At 40.3% G+C, this 24,889-nt stretch overlaps 2 protein-coding genes across 2 annotated transcripts; one reads left to right on the forward strand and one right to left on the reverse strand.

Annotated features, from left to right (window-relative positions):
* The first annotated feature begins 206 nt into the window (after positions 1-206).
* Positions 207-8,130, forward strand: sytl3 (synaptotagmin-like 3). The gene is made up of 14 exons (XM_058056618.1): positions 207-235; positions 1,101-1,275; positions 1,342-1,557; positions 1,633-1,700; positions 2,571-2,622; positions 2,688-2,754; positions 2,826-2,892; positions 3,002-3,120; positions 4,001-4,123; positions 4,213-4,382; positions 4,453-4,549; positions 4,658-4,828; positions 4,930-5,014; positions 6,057-8,130. Exons 2-14 carry the CDS (start codon positions 1,178-1,180, stop codon positions 6,062-6,064), a joined length of 1,341 nt encoding a protein of 446 aa, XP_057912601.1. The 5' UTR covers positions 207-235; positions 1,101-1,177; the 3' UTR covers positions 6,065-8,130.
* Positions 6,272-24,818, reverse strand: ezrb (ezrin b). Its single transcript, XM_058056616.1, has 13 exons — positions 24,611-24,818; positions 21,342-21,425; positions 15,740-15,835; positions 14,663-14,937; positions 13,812-13,895; positions 13,586-13,732; positions 12,528-12,624; positions 12,142-12,305; positions 11,186-11,316; positions 10,870-11,030; positions 9,654-9,746; positions 9,296-9,535; positions 6,272-7,890 (listed from the first exon to the last, which is right to left on the reverse strand). Exons 1-13 carry the CDS (start codon positions 24,620-24,622, stop codon positions 7,726-7,728), a joined length of 1,749 nt encoding a protein of 582 aa, XP_057912599.1. The 5' UTR covers positions 24,623-24,818; the 3' UTR covers positions 6,272-7,725.
* Between the last annotated feature and the right edge of the window lie 71 nt (positions 24,819-24,889).

The raw sequence follows: 24,889 nt of genomic DNA on the forward strand, positions 1-24,889 counted from the left end.
CTATGGATGTGTTTATGCTGTAGCATATGATGATGATGCTAGAGAAGGTTTATTGGACCTCCTTGCCCAACAAGAGTGAGTGAAAGTGTCCCAAAAAGGAACGGTTCCTCTGAGTTTGTGCAAATTGCAACAGGGCTACACAGCAAGAAAAAAAGGAAGGAAAATGAGTTGTGTGTCATTATTCCCCTTGTGTGTAAAAGCTGCCGCACGCAGTGGAGGTGCAGGAAGCCAGAAGGTACTGTAAGTACTTGTGTCATCTTCATTTTGTGTTGGTTCAACTGCTCTATCTTGGCTTTATTTACATTCTTAGTGTATTGTTTAAACTCCAATGTAACATGTGGAGTGTATGCCTGTGTGTGAAGTGCAACATAGAAGAGACAGCCGTGCATGACAGTTGACCACACGTCATTGGGACTGTGGTGATGTGGTTTTTCAGTGCATTGACAAGGGGTGGGGGGGGGTTGCATATGTATGCGCTCAGGAAGCTGAGCTCATTGTTAGGAAATCAGATGCCTCGTGATTGGTTGAATGGGTATGGGGCTGGAATCCCCGTGAAGTCTAGAATGCTTTTACCGTCACTGCTCATGCGGCGGGGCTAACAGCGGCGCCCACCATGTATTCTCGAATATGAGGCCACAGTCACCGCTAAGCACGTAGCGCCTTATTCATTATGCTTCACATAACTATCCTCTTCCTCTCTTCCAGGTAGAAAATAGCAATAATAACTAATAGCTAGTGCTGGAGCCTATCCCAGCTGTCTTCGGGCGAGAGGCGGGGTACACCCTGGACTGGTCACCAGCCAATCACAGGGCACATATAGACAAACAACCATTCACACTCACATTCATACCTATGGACAATTTGGAGTCGCCAATTAACCTAGCATGTTTTTGGAATGTGGGAGGAAACCGGAGTACCCGGAGAAAACCCATGCATGCACGGGGAGAACATGCAAACTCCACACAGAGATGGCCGAGGGTGGAATTGAACCCTTGTCTCCTAGCTGTGAGGTCTGCGCGCTAACCACTAGACCTCCGTGCCGCCCTCAGTCAGCATTTTCTTTCACTAAAAATGAAAGTAACTGAGGGTACATGTAACAGAACGACGGCTGTTTGCTTAAGAGGCGTTCAGGAGCCAGTGACAGAGGAAGTGAAAACCCCCATCAGAAGGTCCACCGATGGACTTAAGTTTGCTTCAAGCTCTCGAGAGGGAGAGGATCCTGGAAGTGCTTCGCAGAGACAAACTGTTGCGTACCAAAGAGGAAGATAGGATTAGGTGAGATTTCTCCTCGGGTTAAATTATTACAATCATTTTGCTGATGTCGGTAACTATTAAAAACAGGAAAATGAAGCTACAGCTGCAGGAGCTTCGAAGGAAAGGCACTGGGAGTTACGCCAAGGCGTACGGCGAGAGGACGTGCGCTCGCTGCCACAGGCGGCTGGGAAAGTGGTGTAACACCGGTGCAGTCTGCCGTGGATGCAGCCATCGCATCTGCAGCAAGTGCCGCGTATGCACGGGGGAGGCGCGCTGGAATTGCACCATCTGCTACGCCGACAGGTAGACAAGCACTCTTGGTGTATGCAACTGTTTCAATCTGTTCAATATTTCGTGGTTTTACACCATTCTAAACAGGGAGTTGAAGATCCGGTCTGGAGAGTGGTTTTTAGATGAAAAGACTAAGAAATACCCAACTATCAAAGGTTTGTTTGCTCCTATGTTGAAGCACTAAGTTCATGGCTGAAACTGAATTAAACTCCAATAAGCTTTCAACTCTTTCATGTAAACATTCAAATTTCTTCTTGTAACATTACTAGCTTTATTTCCATAACAGTTTAGTGTTACTTTATTTTCCCAACTTAGCATTTTCTCCATATGGCGTCATTCTCCTAACATTACAACCTTTATTTTCGTGACTTTATGACCTTTTCTCATAACGGTACCCCTTTATTTTTGGTAACATTACAACTTTATTTCCCTAAACTGATGACAGTTTCTCATTCTGGTCCAACTGTATTTTTCTAACTTTACTCATTTATTCTTGTAACATAAACTTTATTTCCCAACTTTATGACTTTTTTCTCATTGTAGTATGATTGCATTTTTTAATATTCCAACTTTTCCCTCTTAGTTGTAAGACTTAATATATTCTAGTAATATTTAAATTTCTTTCCCCACTAAAAAGACACCTTTATAGTGGGGCTAAAATAAAAATAGTAAAATTGTAGGGCTAAAAGTAAAATGTTTTTAAATCATAGTGGTACAACTGTGTTCAAGTCATATTAAAATGTTTCACTCACGACGGTAAAAATTACACTGTTATACTCAGGATTATTTTCATAACATGAAGCCATTTTTCATTAAAAATACAACTTTTTTCCTCTTAATATTACACCTTTTTCTTGTAATATTACAAGCTTTTCACTGAAGATACAACATTTGTGATATTTTGACTTTATTCTTGTTACATCATAACTTCTTTCTACTACTACTGACTTTTTATCTATTTGTAGTATGATTCTTTATAACAGCATGATTGTTTTCCCGGAAAAAAGTGACTATTTTCTTCCTAGACAAATACGAGACGGTTGGAGAGAAACTATTGAAGACCTATAATGTGCTGAGGTACGTTTAATACTCATACTTGTACATGTGTGTGATGTACTGATATCGTACTCTATTTATGACAGTCACATATCAATCGTACCACCGACGCCGCCTCCGCATTCAGATTTTCACTTTCTGAGCCGCTCTGGGGTAAAGTACATGCCATTTAAATACAGATGATGTATATAGTACATACATTTGTAATTGTTTTCTTTAAACAGGACAAAAGCAGCGATTTCTCTAAGTCGATGGAGGATTTTATGTTTTCTCTCACCAGCAATATTAGAAGTAAGTTGGTGTTATGAATATAGCGGCCAATATTTCATCACAGCTAACAGCAATGTTGCGCAAAAGCCTGTGCAAGCACTCCCCTTCTAACTTGCCTTCTCTTTTCTAGAGATTTCCACATCTCTAAATGATATTGGAGAGGACTTGCTAAACGTGGACAGTGGTAAACATTTGCACTACAGTACACAGAAGAGCCTGTCCGACACCGAAATCGACAAATCTGTCAAAGTAAGTTGCTCATACATGCATTTAAAGACGAGTACCAACCTCACCCAACCACTACTCATGAGTTCCTCAGTAACTACTAGAGTTTTGTATACCTTATTGTAAACTGAAACCAAAAAGACTATTTGTAAGAATTGGTGTGAATAATTATGTGATATGAGTGGACCAGCCAGGATACCTCTTTCCGACCGGTAGCAGCTAGCATTGTTGCACCTCGAATTCGCAAGGACGGTTGTAAAACGTTGTCATACTCGTACATTGAGACATTCTAATTCAGAGCTAAAAAAAAAAATCCCAATATTAAATTGTGAATAAAATAACATGCGCACCATTACGACAAAAATAAAACGCAAAAAGTTGTAAAGTCACTAAACCTTGAGACAATGTTGAACTGCAATGTTTAACCAACGTTGAAACAACATTACAAAATGGTTGTATTCGTAAATTGAGACAACATTTAATAGTGCACTGCAACGGAAACTGAGACAACGTTGAAGGGCAACTCTTAAATAGTGGTGCACTGCAACGTTGAAACGTTACGAAAAGTTGTATTCGTAAATTGAGACAACCTTGGAGGGCAACATTTAATTAATGGTGCACTGCAACGTTGAAACAACGTAAATTGAGACAACCTTTGAAGGGCAACGGTTCATTAACGGTGCACTGCAACGTTGAAACGTTACGAAAAGTTGTATTCGTAAATTGAGACAACGTTAAAGGGCAACGTTTAATTAACGATGCACTGCAACATTATTGTTTTATTGGGATACGCTAACGTAAACAAGGAATTTAGCTCCCCCTGTACACACCTATACTGCTGGGTCCATTGATGAATTCATGTTTGAAAAACCGCAGTGACGACCATATGCGTTGTTATCATCAGCTATACCAAGGCCCCAGTCTTCCGAACTTGTTCAAGAAGAGAAACGACAGCGACCAAGAGGGTTCCTCCACGGGCGCGGAAGAAGAAAGCTCCATCAGCTCAGACAACTCTGATGGAAAGCAAGTGCGTATCTAAAAAAACAAAACAAACATGACTGTCCTTTCTGGTTGTTTGCATCTAATATAAGCTATGTTTTGTTTTGCCTCCGACAGCGACGTAACAGCAGCATCACTGAGTGCAGTGTCTTTGAAGGCATCATTTGTACAAGCGGAGAGCTGGAGCTAGCTCTGGCCTACCACTCCGACACCTCCTGTCTGGAGATCACAGTGGGAGCCTGTAGGAATCTCCCCTATGGAGACACCAGGAAGAGGAGGTGTCACCCGTAAGGATGATGCACGCTGTGTTCATAGAGTATGACTTCAATGCACATGTACATGTATGTTCGTGTGCAGGTATGTCAAACTCTACGTCATGCCACCCAAGAGCAACAAGCTCAAGACAGCAGTCATGAGGAACACCACTCATCCTGTTTATAATCAACTTTTTCAAGTAAGTCTAAAATCACATAAAACCTAAAAAAAAAAAATCATACAACCCCAGAAATATAAGTTCTTATTTTGCAAAGTGGACTTTTGAATTCTTCGCACTTGTCAACAGTATCAAATAGAGCGCCACATGTTGAACGGAAAAAGACTACAGGCTTCCGTGTGGCATTCAGGAACCCTCCACAGAAAGGTTTTTCTCGGCAAGGTCCTCATCCCATTGGATGGATGGAAATTTGAGGACAAAAACCTTCAGCGCTTCAACTGGTACCCCCTGAGTCCAGAGGTAGACGCACACTTCCTGTTTAGAATTTACTTCCTGTATTTACTTACAATTCATGCTCAGTTCGTCTGTGAAATACAAACGGTGGCCCCCTGTTTCTGCAGCAAACAGACTTTCCAGAGGAGGGCGCTGTGGATCTGCATGGAGGAGAGCGACTACGCAGATTTCAGTCCAGCTTCAACAGGCAGAGTAAGCTCACAAATACTGCAGCTTTCTTCTTACAGTTTCTGTACATTGGATTTTTTACTATTATGACTAATTACATAATATTTACACTTCATTCACATTATAGTACGACTTTCTTCCCTCACCTAATTGTCCTAAAATTACACTTTATTTTGTTTTGTTTATACACATAATATTAGGACTTAAGCATATTTTTTATTTAATATTTCAACTTTATGCTACATAATGACATTTTTTCATGAGAATATTACAAGTTTATTCTCATTAAATTGCCATTTTTTTCCTCTTAATATTTTGACTTTTTTTTCTCATAAAACAGCAATTTATTACACTTTTTGTACATTTTTGTCTCGGAATTGTGACTTTTTCCAGCCATTTTTTGCTGTTGTTCTTTTCCTCATTATGAAATTTGTTTCTCAAAACTGCTACTAAAATGTTATTATGCATTTATTACGTATTATTATACTAAGACATTATTCACATATTACGACTTTCTTCTTTAATATTTTGACTTTATTGTTCATTTTTGCTGTAGCTTTTTGGGGGGGTAAGTTTCCTTCTTTTATTTTATTTTTACAATGTGCCTAGGGCCAATAAAAAAACTGTTGCAGGCCGCAAATGGCCCCTTGGCCACACTTTGGACACTCTTGCCTTAATGAATCATGGTAGTATACACTATACTATACACGCTACCATATATTTGAAGCTGATACATAGAAAAATTATCATTAAAATAAAGAGAAATGTCTAATAATAGAAAAACCGAGAGTAGCCAAAACAATATATAAGATAAATATGTAAACTAATAACATTTAAAGTATGAAGATAAACACGAACTCGACAGTACAAATAGACTCCATTGTGGTGATGGGATGGGTGTATGTCCGTGTGTGGCCTGCAGGGTGTGTTAGGTGTGCTCTGGTGTGTGTGTGTGTGTGTGTGTGTGTGTGTCTATCTTGTTTTTGTTTTTTTTTTATTAACCAAAGCAAAGCAAACGGGGTGTGTTTATAAGCCTATTTTTATCCGTGTCTGTGTTTGTGTTTAGGTGTCTGATTGTAGACAATGAAAGTCCAGACGGGCATTGGTGAGGCCGCCTAAAATCACTTCTACACTTGGGACACTTTCAACGTAACACAAGTACTTTTTCATCCCCTGTACAACTGTATTCTGTACTTTAACTTGAGTGGTCTTTCCACCTCTGATGTATATGCACTCCGGCCACAATTTGACTGTTTTTCCATGATTTGTTCCACACACTAATGATGATCACATATTTTATTGGCAAAAATGTGTGTTCAAATACAAAGATGTTTTTTTTTTTCTGTTCCAGTATTCGCTGTTACGGTCCGAGCCCGGTTGGTGACCTTGGTGTTAAATTCAAATACTTCATAAAACATTCACCTCAAGGAGGCCCTTTTTTGGGAGCTTCACGACGACAACACTGTCAGCTAAATAGCAACGTAAACGATATGATTGAATGGCATGTTGTTGGATGATGAACATTTAAAATAACCACAGCACAATCATTTACAATTCAAAGCAGGGAACATATCTTTTCACCGTATAGATACATATATAGACAGTAGATCCCCACTTTTTTACAAGAGTTGGCAAAAATTGACGAGGAATTGACCTCCAAACGTTGACATATAGAAATTTGCATTAAGAGTATTTATACATTCATTAATTCATTTTCTACTGCTTATCCTCACGAGGATCGCGGGGAGTGCTGGAGCCTATCCCAGCTGTCTTCAGGCGTGAGGCGGGGTATACCCTGGACTGGTCGCCAGCCAATCACAGGGCACATATAGACAAACAACCATTCACACTCACATTCATACCGATGGACAATTTGGAGTCGGCAATTAAATGTGGAATGTGGGAGGAAACCGGAGTACGTGGAGAAAACCCACGCATGCACGGGGAGAACATGCAAACGCAGTAAGAGTAGCAAGTGAAAACTAAACGTGTAATCAGTGGATTTGATTCAGCTCCCTGTCTCCCTTCAATATGCCTCACACACTTATTAAACACATTTTAAAGTTCTCACTACAAATGCATAATAATGTTAAGATGACCCACGAACAGATGGAATATGAATCACAGTGTAGAAGTTTAACTTTTACGTCAGCAACTGTGGTGCGTTCGAGATCAGTGCAAAATCTCAACAGTTGAGAAATATCAAATAACAGCACTATATATGTATGTTGTACATTTTACCTGTGGTATCATGTATGAGATTTCTGCAGGAAATGTTAAATAAATATTTTTTAAAATCTACAAATTTGGGGGGCCACGAATGCCAAATCGGGGATCCACTGTATATATAAGCCTAGTTTTCATCATTCGTTCAATCATTTTCTGTGCCGCTTAATCCTCACTAGGGTCGCAGGGCATTTTCATTTTTGATAGCAAAAATATACATACATACATACAAACAAACCAAGATGAAATACCCTTTTTTTAATGTCCCGTATATGTTATAAATATTAAAACTAGGCGTGAATTTAACGTAGAGCCATACGAAACACAAAAACATTCATTATGTTGCCCTTTCTGAGTGGTCACCGTGCATCACTCCATCACTCAAAGAAGACAAAGCAGTTTGGCACAAGGTTTTTACAACAAGCCACGAGTGACTGACCAATCAGAAAGGGTTAGAATTACAAGGCTACGTCAGGGGGAGGGGGGGCGGCGGTCCCTAGGTACCTTCCTTATAAGGCCTCAAACTCGTCGATCCTCTGCTTGGTGTTGCCCTGCCGGATTTGTCGCAAGGTTTTGTATTTGTCCCGGCCGGCTCGCACGTTCTCAGAGTGGAGTAGGTCGTTCCGGGTGTTCTTGGACTCATCGCGTGCGTGGGCCAGCTCGTCGGTCAGCGTCTGAGGAGAGACGACGCACGGAAGTTGTATAATCATTCAAAAGAAAATAGGTCAATGGCTGTGTTCGAAACCACATACTTACCTACTACTCATACTAACTCTTTGAGTATGCAGTGTGTCTACACTGGCAGGATGCGATTTTTGAGTATGCAAGTTCCCGGATGCATATTGCATTCGCCAGAAATGTTGAGTATGTATCATAAGCTTACTACTCACACTCAAATTACCCAGGATGCAACACAACGTGAAATGTTGGCTGAACAGTGAGCAGCAGTATGGACCAAACGGCGGTGTCAAGCAGGATATATTGCAAGTTGGTTCGCTTCTAGTTTTCAAAGTAAAAGCAATAATTTATCACTATGGTTTTTTTGTATGAGAAAAATAAGAGGGTGTTTTATTTTGTGAAAATAACCGGAAGTGCATTGCTCAATTCGGCTAGCTTAAATTATGCAGAATTCTCCAAACGAAATTGTAAACGGTTGGTATTTGTACAAATAAATGGCACATTCGGGATATACACGGCCACTTTATCGCCAGATTTTTAAAAAATCTCAATAAAGAGTTTAGAGCTAAAGTGAAATCAGCTTCAGCCTGTCGATTTCAACTCGGGTAGGAGCGCAATGCATTGTGGGTTATCATGTAGTACGCTGTAGTGTAAACGCTTTGCATATTGTCTGATGGATTGGGTATGCAGTATGGAGTGTGCATAATATAGTATGGAAGTATATAGTAGTAAGTATACGGTTTTGAACACAGCCAATGACTTATAGTCAATACGTTGCAGCCGTGATTTTCAACCAATCTTGCTCGAATTGTACACACATGTGCTTGTTATTCCCCGAAAAGGTGTGTGCCAAAATTCACAATGATTCAGTAAGACACCCTCAAGTTGCAGTGGGGGCGTAACTTAACAGCGTTGTTAAACAACAGCCCCACCATGTGGTGTAATTGTCAGAAAAATAATAGCACAGGCAACACAGTAAGGATGCATTTTACGTAGGAGTGCTCTGATCGATCGGCCACGGATCAGAATTGGTCGATACCAGTGGAAAACGCCCGGTATCGATATCGGCTAATACTTGCTTCATTACGCCGATCATCCAGAACAAGCATGTCTGCCGAGCGTGGGACTTCCTGTCTTTGTGAGAGTGATATAAGTTTTGCACCCTGCAAAACGTGCCACAAAAAACGTCACACCTGGCTGGTACTTTGAGGGTGAGTACTTGGTAGGGTGTGATGGAAGATATTTCAAAATCCCAGTCATAGTTGTGGGCAAAAATTACCTAAAGTGTATTAGTGATGCCTTATTGTACATTACTGTAATACTCGAGACTTGTACTGTCCTTATCCACTCTTCATTACAGTGCATTTAATTGTATGTATAAAAGGAGATTTTCAGCATTACCTTCAGCTGTTTCTGGACACGTTCGTTCTTCTGGACCTCTGTCAGGCGATCCTCCTCCTTGCGGTGGTCGTGGAAGCCGTCGATGCGCAGGTCGGCGCTATGCATGCTGTTGTTCTCCTCGTCGCTGTTGTCGTCCAGTTGGTCGTACATGGGAGGAGGTGGAGGCGGAGGTAGCGGCGTCATCATCGCCACTTGGAGCTCTTCCTTGGTCTTCATCAGATCATTCTGGGCCTCTTTGGCCTGAGGAACACACCAACAAGCGACGGCTATTTCTGTGCTTTCACTTCATTTACAGTAACGGTATAACGGTCACTTCACAGCATGATTGAGCATGTGACACACGCTTAAAAGTGCTCACCCTCAGCTGCCATGTGTCCGCCTCATTCTCCTTCATTTTCTTGGCCTCCTCCAGCAGAGCGATCCTGGCTGTGTGCTCCCTCAGCTCTGCAGCCTGATACAAAATAGAAGCATTTGATTAAAAATATGCCTTGAAAGTCAAGCAAAACCTTCTAGTTCAGCTCAACTTTTCAGTGTCCCATAAAAACTTCCTGGGAAAATACACATCGAGAGTCACACAAAAACTTTCGGATTCAGTAAAAATTTTCTTGGAAAATACACAGCTAAAGTCACACAAAGACTTTTCGAGTTCGGCTAAACTTTTCCCTAAAGTCACACAATAACTTTCGAGTTCAGTAAAAACTTTCTGTGAAGATACACCACGGAAGTCACATACAACCTTTCGAGGTCAGTATAAACTTTCTGGAAAATACACCACTAATACAAACTTTCGAATTCAGCCCAAACTTTCTGGGAAAATACATCCCTAAGGTCATACAAAACTTTTTTAGGTCTGCAAAAATTTTCTGGGGAAAACACCTCTATAGTCACACACAAAAAAGTTCAGGGAAACTTTTCAGGGAAAACACACTGAAAAAGTTTCAAGTTCAGGGTAAATGTTCTGGAAAAATACACCTCTATAAAGTCACAAAAAAAAACATTGAAAAAACACTGAAATCTTTCTGGGAATATACACCTGTAACGTCACACAAAAACATTCAAGTTCAGCTAAGATTTTCGGCAAAAACACCCTTCAAGTCATACAAACTCAAGTTTAAGGAAAAAAAATTCTGGAAAAATACACTTTCAATGTCAGACAAAAGCATCTGAGTTCAGCTAAACTTTTTAAGTTTTCCATTTCAGCACGTAACATCAAAACATTCAGGAAATGTTCTGCTAAAATACACCCAGAAAAGCAAACAAAAACTTTTTGAGTTCAGATAAAAATCTCAGGGAAAAAAAAGCACCCATAAAGTTGTACAATATCTTTTGAGTTCCTGCATAATGTGACGTAAATAAAGACTAATAGGAGTGTAAGAGTGACTTCTGTTTACAGGGCTCTAATAATATTAGGTCTGGAACCAATTAACCGCGATAACGAGGGACGACTGTATTACAAACAAGAGCATCAACTGTGTTTTCCTATTTTTTTGTGTGTCTTTAATTACACTTTTTTTTTTACCAAACACAGAGAGCAACAAGGCTAACAATGTGATAAAACTGTTTTTCCTACAGACCAGCTGCTCTTGGCTCTTCATCTGGTTCTCGGCTTGGCGAGCCAGAGCTTCTTTAGCCAACAGGGCGGCCTGACGCTCGGCCTCCAGGCGAGCGGCTTCCTGCTCGGCTTTTAAACGCTCCTGATCCAGCAACAAGGCTCTCCGTGTCTGTTCCTGCAGATCTAACGTATACACAGATAGAAACAGTGTTATTTATAGTTAGATCCACTACTGTAGGACACTACTTATGGCAAGAAGGTGAGACTTGGAAGTGAAGCCCAAGCATGTTGACTGGGGTTAATGGAACCCCAGTTTTCCTCTCTGGGTCTGATCGCACCTTTCTCTGCCTTTTTGGTCTTCTCCTCAAACTGGTAGAGCCTCATCATCATGTCCTTCTTCTCCCGCTCCATCATCTCCTTCTCCTTCTCAATGGCCTCCCTCTTCTTCTTCTCGCTCTCCAGCTGGGCCCTGCAGATAAGCAACACATACGCATGAGGAGCCGCAGATAAACAACAGTCATGCGTGCCATTGTACTCAATCACTGTTGGCTTGGTTGGCCTGGACGAATACGACATCTCAAGAGCGCGGACCCACTTTTACCGTCACACGCTTTGCATTTGCCGCCCATGAGTTTGTGCAGATGTACTTGTCATGTGGGTGCATACGAATAACACACAGCCTGTTTTCAACACAATCCATTGTGTCCACTAATTATTTCCGACACTGTTTGCGGCGCCACCACATTCCAATATCTGATGCTTAATCATATTTGGATTAGCGGTATTAAGGCGCTCCATACAAGCCACCTTGTAGCTACCGTGCATGAACGCTCGCTGCTATTGACCGTGCTGGTGTGCTGACATCATTGTGTTTAAACAGCTGGACGAGGCGAACCAGGTGATGGGACTTGACATCCATTCAACACATAATGGAAATAGTAAGAGGTTAATGAATCCTGTAATGTTGCACAATAAATGGTAGTTTCGCTTTGTGGATGTAAAAGTGTATGGCAATAACAATGGGATCAGCCTGTGGTAAAAGCAGCTTCCATCTTAAAGGTCTCATGGCCTTAATCTGCAACATGGAGAAAATTCTCAGGGGCATGCTGATGTAATACAACATACAAAAAGAGACACATTTCATCCAAAAAAAAAGCGACTGTGGAGTGTAATACTTTGCTTCGCCTTGTATCCTCTAATGTTACAATGATGCGGCCATGACAACATTACTTGACCAATGAGTGGTTCCACATTCATGGAACCACCAAAATGTTATTTTCAAGTTGTATTTCACCTCTCCATCTGTTTCTGTAGCTTTTCCTCTCTGGCCTGATTCTTCATCTGCTGCACCTCGATGGAATCCGGCTTACGGCGGCCCATGTAGAGTTCGTGGTTGCCCATGCACAGCTGCAAGATGCGCTTGTTTATGCGCAGTCTCGGCGAATAAAAAACAAAGTCCTGTAAATTTTGGAGAGAAGACAAGTGGGGACATATTCTATATGATTCTGTTCCTGAAAGAATTGTTTATGGCCGCTGAGGAACCACTTCTATTCTGTAAAGATGTGATATTGGTGAAAAAACATATTATTGACAGCAGTGTTCATTTTCATTGTTTACATTTTGTCACGCCATCCTTGTCCAATTGTGGAGTCTCCCACTAAGCTCAGGGTAATTACTCACTGGTGATCGTTTGTCGATGGGCTTGATGGTGAACTTTTTGTCATTGAAGGAGATGTTTTTGATTTCACTCCAAGGGAAGCCGATCTTTGGGGTCAATCTGATGGGAACGAAGACATGACCATTAGTGATGCACGATGACAGCGAGGTACGGTATTAAGTACGGTGTTTATCTAGTGACAGCCGACACAGTCATACTGATGTCAATCAATCCATAACAGCCAAGCCTTCCGACTGAATCCATTGTATCTACAAGTATTATTCTGGGGGGCGTGTTTCTGTCAGACAAAACTGAGCGAGTGCCAACAAACATAGCAAAAAAAAAAGGCCAGGCTTATGTCATAATAGGACATCTCGTGGTGAAACTCGCGTTTGAAACGTGCACTGCACTGCCTGAACTGGAATTTCAGTCAATTACTGTCGCTGACACATGCTTGTGGAACCAAGACGACCGTGTGGATTGCTTTTAGAGTTGCTGCGGAGGCTGTTTAGTGTAGTTTTAGAGCTTTCTGCTTTCCGACTGACTTTGAATGTGACAGTCCTGCGTGCAGTGTTACTGACTTGGCGACTTTTTTTTATAGAGTTTTTACTCACTTTGTCTCTCCCACAAGGTTATGCTTTTTCCCTACAGCATCTCCTCCATCATATGCAAATGATATGCAAATTAGCCAACATCGTTTCTTACTGAGGAGTTAAACTCAGATGGAAAAAAGCATCTGTAATGATGATTTCCCCGCAATGTGCGGCGAGGAGGAGCAGCACTGTGGTTTCTAAAGAGTTAAAGCTGAAAGCAGAATGGCTCAGCTCCACTTAGTGAGCGGGCCGCCCTCATTGGAGAGACGCTGCTAGCCTCACATTCTTAAGTGCTGCACGGCTTGAAAAACCAGTTGCCGTAGCCATGGTTATGGCAGAGGTCACCTCATAGGAGAGGCTTCTCTTGGTTAATCGCAAGGTGCAAGGTATTAAAAAAAAAAAAAAGGGCTCACACAAAAGCCGAGAAGGATTTCTTTACGACTGTTGTGTGATTTGACATTGACTCAGTACTGATGCTGATAGTTCACCTGTCTTCCTTCTCATAAATATTGAGTCCCAACGCATCCACTCCCAGCCACAGCATTGTTCCCTTCTTATTCTTGATGTCAAAGTAGTTGACGCCATACATTTCCAGGTCCTGAGCGATCTTCAGGTACTCCATCATGGCGTCGTCCCTGTACGAACAGGTCATAAGATCTAACACACGTGACAATATATGACATACATGACATACTAAATACAACAAAAACTCACTTGAGCATCCCGCTGTGCTCCTCATGCCACACCTGAATCCTCTCCTCCCACTGGTCCTCTGATAACTTATGTTGCTCCAACACTCTAGAAAAAACATGCTTCAAGGTTTATAATTAATTATAATTAAGGGAGAAAAAAAATCCAAAACTACACGACCAGGTTTCATTTAAAAATTGCATTTTGTGTTCGGTTGTGTTGTCAATGACTACTAATATTTACATTCATTTGATGATTGGGACATTTCAATGTGACAAACAGGCAAAAATAAGAAATATAAGAAATACAACACATCATGGTTATCAAAGAATGAAAAATATACACTAAATAAATGTTTCTCATGACCACTGTTAAGATAAGAGTGTGCTCATTTTCTAAGTTATGAGCAGTCAGCCTAATATACTGTAGACTTGTGCATCATCAATCAGCATCAATGTCAACACATGATGGCAGCCAAATGAGCAGAGGCTGAAAAGCCCCAAGTCAACGACAGCGATGCGTTTGAACTACAGAGTAGTTACACCTCCACATAATTACAAGTCCAGATCCGACTCTTGACTCTAAATTACAAGTTGGATTTTTGCTACTGTGTTAAAAGCTGTAAGGGTCCCAGGCAGTGTAGCAGTGTGAATGGATAAATGATCTTCAATACTGGACAGATGCAGGACAGAAGCTGGCAGTGGTGCTGGCGCAAAGCAAGATAATCATAACAGAAATAAAAACCTCCTTTTACTCACTGGCTGCCAAGAAGGGGATTTCTTTGAGGCAGGTTCAACCAGACTAGTACGATTTAATTCTATAAAAAAACTTTCGAGCCACCATGAGCTGGCTCGAAATGAAGCAGCACCTCTCACCTCCGTGGAAGCAGGCGTTCGGAAGCCAGGTATCCCGGCCGATGAGTCTCTTTGTTGTAGTCTCCATACTTGGCTTGGACAGAGTAGGAGGCGAGCAGCACCGCCGTTTCAGGCGGACAGTAAACCTGGTCGGTCAGGATGCTCTCTTTCACCTGCATGAAGAAGAGCTTCTGTGTGGGTTCCTGGATGAGCTCCTCGGCCACTTCCTCTGGAAAGTACTTGGCCCGAAACTTAAAGTGGAGCGGGTTATCCTTCGTCACATCCTGGTGTAACACCTGGGGAGGGATTACAGATAAATACACACTATGTTGACATTTTTTTGGTAGAAAGTGTCTAAATGAAAGAAATGACATTATTTTTTCCTTATGTTGATGTTTAGGTAATTGTTAGCTTACCACAGTTTTCTCTGAATATTTACATTTTATTTAGTTTTTGTATGAAATTCTTCAGGCATTTGCAGTTCTGCGGGCTGCAAATGGCCCCAGGACCACAAATTGAGACCTCTGATCCAAAGGATTAACTAGTCACAGTCACTACAGGAGGATACCAAACAGCAAAGAGAACTACTGTAAGACAACCATAGAACTGAACCTGTAGGCAGTGAGCACATTTGTATTGAATCATCAAAAGATGAATGAACAATGTGTTATTTCATTTTTTTTCTTTTAGCACTTATTTGTACACTTGTAGGATAGTTAAAAAGGTGTCGATCCTTCCGCTGTCGATTTTCAAGTGAACAGGAAAAAGTTATCCATTATACAGTTATGCAATCTAAAATATGTGTGCATGCCTTCCATCATGCACATGATTTCATTCATCTGATTTACAGATTAGACTGGGGGATTATCAGCAACTCCAGGAATCCAGGAATGGAGGCATGGAGCTAAGAGGTGTTTACTTAGGTCCAATAGCAGTTCTGGTTCAATGATAGTTTACACAATGCCAACTGAATAAATACAATAACTCGATGCACAGAATCAAATATATAGAAGGAACACATTCTCCCACTGCTAAATGACCAATTAGTAAATATACCATATTTTAGTCGATACTACATACCAAGTGTAAGTATCTTACCTTTTTGTCCAGTTTCAGCCAAGTGAGATAACCTTTTCCATCCATGTACTGAAGTCCAAAGTACCAAATTTCACGTATGCCAAGTGTTTTCACCACCTGCAAGTGAATACAACATTACATGAATAAAATGAGACGTATAAAATTCCTACAATATTCACTGAAAAAATAAGGAAAACACCTTTTTTGCTTTTTCTGCAAGTGTAATGGCTTCATACTTAGACTTTGCTTCATCCTTTGGATTTTTGTGGAAATCAGTTAAATAGCAAAATCCTGCTTAACAAATACTCAGTGGTTTAAATCTGGAATAATCACTACTACTGTGGCAGGAACTAACATTTTCCCACTGGCCTCTGAAGAAAAACCACAACACTCTTAATGCACTCCACAGGGATGCAGCCTTATTTTTTTTTTTCAAAAGCAGCATGTAGGAGTTCATGTTTTTTTTTTTTGCATGCTGTGAAATAGGACAATCTCTGCAACCCTCTGACACTGGGGATAGGGGTGTCTTGCTTGGTCGTCTGTGTAAAGTATATATAGTCACAACACAATGGTGAATGGTGAAGTCCAGTACAACTACTTCCATTCTCCACGGTTAAAATTGAAATAAAACTCCCTATTCTTTATGGCCCGCCCCATACAAATACAGGCCGGCTAACCCCCGGTGTGAGTGCTTTTGAAAGGTTCGGATTCAGGAAACTGCTAACAACAAGGCACATGAAAAGGGCTTGCTTGTAATGGGAGACATGGAATACAACACACAACAACGACAAGCTCTTTCACTGTGGCTTTTACTTTGGGGATTGGGCCCTGGCAATGATAATGATTTAATTTGGTTCAAACAAGCTTCACCAGTTACATTAAAGGCCTCTTTTCATGATTACACTTGCAGGTGGAGGAGATGCTACAAGAGTGGAGATTTGCCCTGGAAAGGAGAGGAATGAAGATTAGCCACAGCAAGATGGAGTATATGTGTGTGAATGAGAGGGACCCAAATGGAAGAGTGAGGTTACAGAGAGAGGAGATACAGAAGATGGAGAATTTTAAGTCCTTGGGTCCAACGGTTCAGAGGATGGAACGGGTGTGTTCCAACCGAAAAAGTGTCGGACGTGATGTGTGATAGAAGAGTTTCAGCTAAAATGAAAGGAAAGGTATACAAAACTGTGGTGAGACCAACCTTGCTGTTTGGTCTAGAGCCAGTGTCACCAAGGAAAAGATAGGAGGCAGAACTGGAGGTAGCACACTGAGGATGCTGAGGTTCTCATTGGGAGTGACCAGGATGGATAGGATCAGGAAGGAGTACATCAGAGGGACATTACATGTTGATGTTCAGAGATGGTTGGGACATGTCCAGAGGAGAGATAGTGAATATATTGGTAGAAGGATGGTAGGAGGCGTAGAGGAAGGCTAAAGGGTGGGTTATGGATGTATTGAAGGAGGACATGAGGGTAGTTGGTGTGAGAGAGACAGATGCAGGAGATGGATTTGAAGTGGCGACCCCTGAGGGGAAAAAGCCCAAAGAGAAAGACAACTTGCAGATCATGTCTGAAAAGGAGTAGGAAGAATTACAGCTTGTGTAATCCTACGCTCTTTTCTCTCAGTGTTTGACTAGAAATAAATTAGTGATGCTCCGATCGATCGGCCACCAATGGGTATCGGCCGATATTAGTGAAAAATTATGGTATTGATATCGATGCTTGATGATAAAAAACATTTGTACTGTTTCTTAAATTGGCTTGGTTGTGTTGTTGTTTTTTCTGTAGTTTAGTGTAAGCATGCGTACAAATGTTTGAGATTATTATGACTGAGTGACCTTGCATTGACCGAGAAGCTAGAGTCTCTCAGCACAGCAACAATGACACACGAATTACACCGATTGTTCCAAGCTAACAGGTATTCATTGATTTTCTACCACTTATCCTCACAAGGTATGTTTCTCAATTAGACTGCTAGAATTTCAAGTGGAGCCTTTTGGCAAATGATATAATTGAAGCCGGCAATCGCCTACACACTTGACTCTTATCGTTGCTTCTTGTTTATTCAGCCGTGGAATGGTACAGAAAAACAAAAAGGTAGCAACAACGCTTTGTCAATAAATAATACATACTGTTTAAGCTATTTAGTAATACGGTGTTTTGTTGAGAACTGATATTTTGCTGAAGCTTACCTATGTTCTACTGTTGATTACTCAAGAACGGAAAAAGTTTGAAACAAACTTGATTTTGTGGTAGTCTTTCTATTGGTATGTTCCATATTTATATAGCCCGAGATCACAACATTCTATGTGCCTTAAAAGATCAGTCAAAATCCTCCGGTACTGCAGGGTAATAAGTTAATACTGTAGTTTTGCTTTAATACAACGTTGATGTGTTTGGATAGGTCTGTGTATATACATGATATATAATGTGAAATAGCATGCACATAACAGCTGTGACCAAAGTGTCTTTAAACAGGTTGTGCTGCGGTTATACAGTACAAGACACAAAGCTTTGAAGCCGCACATTCCCTTTCTTGGCTTGGAAGCAGCTTTGTGTAATTCTTTGAATACAGATGGTTGGGTGACAACCTTTGTGAAGTTGTCTTGCACTATATGCTTTAAGTCATTGGTCTCAAACACGCAGCCCGCAGGACACTAGTTTGAGGCCCCCGCCTTGATATGAAAGTTTAATGTTAGTGCGGCCCGCGCAAGATTGATATGGATGCTGTATGGTATCATGTACCCAGAAAAAAATTATTACGTTTGATTAATGTTCATGTTAAAGGTTAAATAACTGTTAAATAGTTATCCTCCCTATCCGTGTGGAAGTGGTAAGGCTACCGTTTAGGTAGCCTTCAAGTTATTAGCGCTCTAGTTTGCGAGTTAGCGAGTTATCATGTGTCTCAAGACCCTGCAGTTGCGCAATATGTTGTAAATAAAAAAAAGTATATGACTATAGTCGTGTTTTGTCATGTCTACAGGGCTCTAATAATGCTTTGTTAATTTTAATCTGAAAAAATAATTTGTCTACCCACCAACTATATGTGGTTTCTTAAGTTTTTATTATTTGCCGTTTTATTATTATTATTATTATTATTATATTTATTTGTTACTGATTGATTGATTTTCTTTATTCTTGATTTGTTTATTTATTTTACATCTTATTTTGTGCAGAAAAATTAAGATATTTGAGAACAGTGGAATGTTTTATCAGAGCTTTTATTGTAGAAAATCGGAACCAAAGCACTGAAAAAGTCTGTATATTTTTCTGTTTTTAATAAATGCGGTTTTTTTTGTTTTTTTTTGGAAAACCTGATGCGGCCCAGCCTTGCCCAGACCCTAGCTCCAGTGGCCCCCAGATAAATTGAGTTTGAGACCCCTGCTTTAAGTTCTGCCCTATTACCAGTTGCCAGATTCGTTGCATGCTTTTGCTTACATTTCTACTTTGTTTCCTGGATGGTGCGTTTGAAATACCCGACTCACCTCTAGTACATGAATGCAGCGACACTGCGTTCTGGCTGCTGATTGGATGAGCAAGGGAAGTGGTCAGTTTGACAGTGTGCTACCCCTGCGGTAATCTATAAATAACCATGACCAGGAAAAAGATGTGTCATGTTTTTCTTGACTGGAATAAAAGGCAAAATGTCTCTTTTGATGTTAAAAGTTTGCCGCCCCCCTGGTCTAGACTGGAAATGAACCAGTTTATCTAACCTTTAGACACCCTCGTCATTTCCTTTTTTGTTTCCCTGCAGCTCGAGGCAAAATGAGATGAGCAGGGCGTGTAGGGGAGTGGCAGACGCTTGTCTTTCAGAGCGCTATGACAGATTCTAAGTGTATGATCCCAGAAACCTCGCACTCAGCCGGGAATGAGCTCGCTGCTGTTACTCAAACACGTGTGCTCGGGCTGCTGTAGTGTGACACCACAACAAGCTGCTTGTAGATGTGAAGGTGCACCTACACCACTTAGCTCCTACAATGGAACCTCGGTTTTTGAACACAATCAAGATAAAAGAAACGTTCAATGGTAGTTTATGCCTTTTAATCGTCATTTATCTGCAAGTAAAACTAGAATAGTTATATTAAGAGTCCATTTTGTTAACAGATAATGAGGATTTTAATTTGTTACTATTGAAAAACTGCTTGGAATGAATTACTAGAGAAAACACAGGTTCCACTTTACTGTAATCTTCTAATGATGCTACAGTTCCTCACAGCAGTGCAAAATCTTTGCACAATAATGTTTTGAAGTGCATGTATACGCATATTAATATTACTGTGTTGCTTCTTCTGTTATTTGGTGCAGCAGATCCCCGAGTCCGGAATTGCCAGGGAAACTGCTTGCATAGTTTAGATATAATATACATTTTACTGGATTTAAAGCCGCATTTAGGGCATAAATCATTATGTGGCGAGAATTCTACCCGGCAACAAATACTTCAATGGCATTCGATCCTAATATTTTCGCTATAAATCCGAGATGACGGGTGGGTCCCCTGACATGCAAACCACAACATATACAAGCACTTGGCTACACTAGCTATTGGAAAAACAAGTTTTACAGGAAGTGGCTAAAACAATGCCTTTCCTCCTTCGATGCTGTCGCCAAATACCAAACGGGTTCGACGTTAATGACGTATCAGCCGGGTTGGAGAATTGTAATCACTGTTTAAATATGAAAAAGCTACCATAAAAGGTGTGACCATACATCGTGTCTGTAGTATAATAACTCATATTACTACTACTATTATTACAGGGGCATGTAAACAGGCAGACAGGGAGGCCATACCACTGTGAAAGTGCATCAAAATACAAAAAACTTGTAAGCCCCCAATACAGTTCAACTGCACATATTGGAGTAGCCTTTTATTGTAGCCAACCAAAGGCACAAGGGTGCAAGAATCATGCTGTCTAATCAGCATTTTTCCACAGCTATACAGCGGATGGATCCTGAATGCTTATTAACAAAGATTTATGAACAATGTTTGAGAGCCATAGGCCTTTTGTGTACATAAAAAAATGTTGCACAGATGTTTTGGTTTTGTTGAGTACATCGTGCAAGGCTGCTCTACCCCAGCAAATAAAACTGCAGCAAAGATTCACAAGAAACAAAAAAGGAGAGAAAGTTATAAAATGGGAATAAATAAAATATTCTAGGAATAAAAACATTATATTACAACACAAAAAATTCACAAGAATAAATTTGCAATAGTTGGAAAAAATGAAAATTAAGTCAAAATATGTATAGAAAAACAGTTTTTCTAACAAGGAAAATTTAGCCATTTTAGGAGAATAAATGTGTAATATTATGAGTAAAAATAATGTCAGTTTAGAAAGTTAAAAAAAACAAATTAGGTGGTAATTTTTGGAAAATTTGCTTGTGAGAACGTTATAATATTATGGAAGTCCAAATATGATAAAGTCATAATTGTACAAGAAGAAATTTTCTGAAAATTATATAAGCAGAAAGTTGAAATATTTGACCATTTTTAAAAATGATGACGGGTATGATCTTGAGAATTGTCTTGGGAAAACATGTCAACAGTAGACCTTAATGGGATTTAATGATGTTCCTGTTTTACTGGTACTTATTTTTGTGCTGGTAAAGCTCGTTATCAGTGTTCAGCATACCTGATCAAACACAATTTTGCCGGTGGCGTTGGGCTGGACGGCAAACTCCAGCTCCGAGTCCATGCTGTTGACATTTATGTTGACCTATAGAAGAAAAAAAATAGAGCTTCAGTGCTTCTCATGGGTTTTAAGTCATCAGCCATATATGCATTACTACAAAGCAACAAATATTCCATACATTACAGTGGACGGATGAAAATATTGACAGAGTTTATTAAATCTCATTGAAACAGACACAAAGGAGGTTAGCAGAGAGGGCAATGAAAAACTACCAGCACCTTCTGGTGGCATCTATCATCTCTAACAATGCTGACAATCATCCCAACAGAGGTGTTTTAAATTAAAAGCAGCCGTTTTAGAGGAGAGTTTAGGTTTGTGGCATGGTGAACGTAATGGCGCACACGTGTCAGTGAGAACTTATTGAAATACAGTCTTCCACTTTATAGGAGTGAGACAAAGAAGCCCTTTGAGCTGCAGTCTGACGCTACTACCTGCTCGCAAACTGGAGCATGCTGTATAGAAGACGGGAGAAACAGCTCAGACTCCTGCATGGACATTTACTGTATGACCAAGCCCAGAATGGAACATGTGAATGTTGCAGGAACATGACACACAGGCTAAAAACAGAACCGGACCACGAGGAACCTTATTTAGGGGGACATTTTAGATTAGTATCTAACTTTCTGTGTTGATGTTTGTTCAGGCCGGGTGCTCCCGTTTCCTCCCAAATCCCAAAAACATGCACATTACAACAGTGTTGTCACACATGACCCCATTTCTCACATTGCACTCTAAGCAAAACAATACACTTGTATAGCTTTCTTATCAAATGAAGCGGAGAATTCCATATTTGACTCATTAATTATCCAGTTCGGTGAACGCCCGTCCGTGTTGATCGTGGCCACGCCTTGAAAGGTTTGTGTCATACAGTAGATGCTTTGCTTGCTTACCTGATATGGTTTCATACACATACATGAAACGTGACTCACTAAGGACACAAAATCGGGATCATTCATTGCCTAGCATTGTCTCCACCCCCCACTCCTTCCTCTTTGTATGTCATTATTAAAGTCCCTTTTCTCAAAGCTTTAAAAGAGGGATGGACTACAGTTTTGGGCTGCTTTAAAATTCACTCACACATTTCACAACCAAAAATATTGCTTTTTCCCACTTTTATGACCTATACATGTAGTTACAATGTTATATTATCGTGTTAAGCGATGCCAAAGTTTCAGATAATGAGGTTTAGGCGTTTGGGATGGCTAACACCGGCTCGACTCAGTATGAGCCTTGTGAGAAGTCACCAGCTTCCTAATGTGGGTGTGCCCAGGTACAAGCTGTTAGTGGGACCAATCACAGTGGAGCAGGCATGCCTGGAAGCAGGCCGGGAGTTGGAATAAATTAAAAGAGACCATTTTGGAAATCAAAGGAAATATAGCTGAATAGGTGCAGATTCTGGAAGATCTAGAAAGCTTTTGTGCGGTTTATCATATGTAGCTGCTCTGTATAAATCCACAATTCAAGTTCAAAGTGCCAAAAATTTCCACAACAGGTACCCTTTAAACGCCTTTAAAATGACTTCAACCTGAAATATATACAGCAAATATCAACTATATATGTTTGTGTTTAAACCCTTTTGAGGTCAGTATGTTTACAAAACTCCACTGTAATATAAAAAACAAAGCTAACACAGACTTATAACATTGCAAAGAGAAATTATTTCAATTGGAAGGTAATAGACAAACTAGTGACAGGAAGAATTTTTGCTGCATGCTTAGGATGGGAAAGAGGAGGACCATCCAGTGGACAAATATTACCCTTTCAAATTGAATTTTATTGTAAAAAATTGCGTTTGTTTGTGGGATCAAAAATGTAATCATCAATGGGACATTTTTTGATGCGAGAAAGAAATGTGTCAGAAAATGACTATCAACTCTCAGTTTTTGTCTTGGTTTTCGTATCGTATTGCACTTAAAAGGCTCGCCTTGTAGGGTATCATTCTGCTGAATCGAGTGTCTTAACAAAGCACCTTTTTCATTTGTGACTCACTGTCCGTATGACTGATAAATAACCTGACATGGGGCCAAGGAATGTTGCAAGAGTGAAATATTTCACATTTTCTATGCGTGTAAAACTATAAATATATCTCTTTGGTTATATTTTTGGGTATTTGGAACGGCTTTTACATCAGGAAAATCTAGCCTTTTGGAAAAAATTATTAACAATCAGTTATCAAGCTTATCTAAACATAAACAATGTGACAGTATCATTCCAAAAAAGCTCTTTTTTCCGGTGACATGGCTCAGAGAAGCAACAGTCACAGTAGTGATGTCATTCCCACAGCAACACACATGGCAACCCGGAGACCATTTCTCTAAACAGAGCAACAAAGAGCAATACGACCATGACCTGTTGTCATGTTCAACACAAAAAGCTGCCTCTTATCACCTGCTTTTGATTGTATCACGTTTTTTTCACTGAGAAATCCACAATACGGCAAGTAGGCGCTACTGTATGTGAGTTTACCTCATGGAAATACTGTGTAAATAGAGTTTCCAGAGTCTACATGCCATGCTAGAAGTTTCCAAACTTATGTGTGACTGTGCAAGTAGTGTAAGCAAGAGCAGGCACGGGTGGGGCAAGCCAGTCAGGAGCAAACCTGACCTGCTCGAAAACATGACAGAAACCTTTTGTTTTTTGCTTAGGTAATTTTAAAAAATATATAAAATGTAAGAAATGTACAATTTCCCAGCAACGTGAGTGTAAATATGCAATGCTACTTTCATTTTTTAAAGTCACTTCAATGAGTGCAATCCAAAGACGCCTGTATTCAGCATCCTGTCCCTTTAAATGGTAAAAAAAAATGTACATGTCTTTATTTTAGACCTTAAAATTCTCATTTCCATATTTATGCGTCATTAATGTCATTAAATCAGACACTACTCCATCCTACTGGCGTTATTTAAAGTCATACTATCAATATTTCGATTAAGGAGAGCTGTATTTCTTAAAAATGTACTGTTACCACTTTCATTTCAATGTTAACATGTGTCATTATAATCAGCACGTTCACTTGTGTTCACTTTCACTGTAAAAGCTAATAAAATCCCTTATTTGGGATCAAATGCAGACAATCAAAGTCAAACATGACGTTGTGACTACTATTGGCTTCAGTAAAAAGTCAATTAAAGTTATATGGTACGTTATTTTGAGGATGATGTATGGTGCATCAAGTGAAAATACCCACCGAAAAAAAAAGATTTACTTACCGCTTTCGGCATTTTGTCTCTTTTTGCCGGCTTCAAGTGAAAAGAAGATGGAAATTAATCAAACCCAGTGTTGTCGCAGTACCTCCCTGGAGAGAGAGAAAGAGGAGAAACAAGTTTGGGCCACTTGGCTGTTACATATAGCCGGATAAAAGGAGCTGCTTGGCACTCCTGCAGGCGACAGTCATCAGCAGCAGCATTGATTCGGCGTCCCCACAGGTAACAAAGCTAGCAGCAGATAGCGAAACACAAGACAGGAAATTACAAAAGTTGATTTTCAAT

This window comes from Doryrhamphus excisus, chromosome 19 (genome assembly GCF_030265055.1).
Source record: "Doryrhamphus excisus isolate RoL2022-K1 chromosome 19, RoL_Dexc_1.0, whole genome shotgun sequence".
NCBI lineage: Eukaryota > Metazoa > Chordata > Actinopteri > Syngnathiformes > Syngnathidae > Doryrhamphus > Doryrhamphus excisus.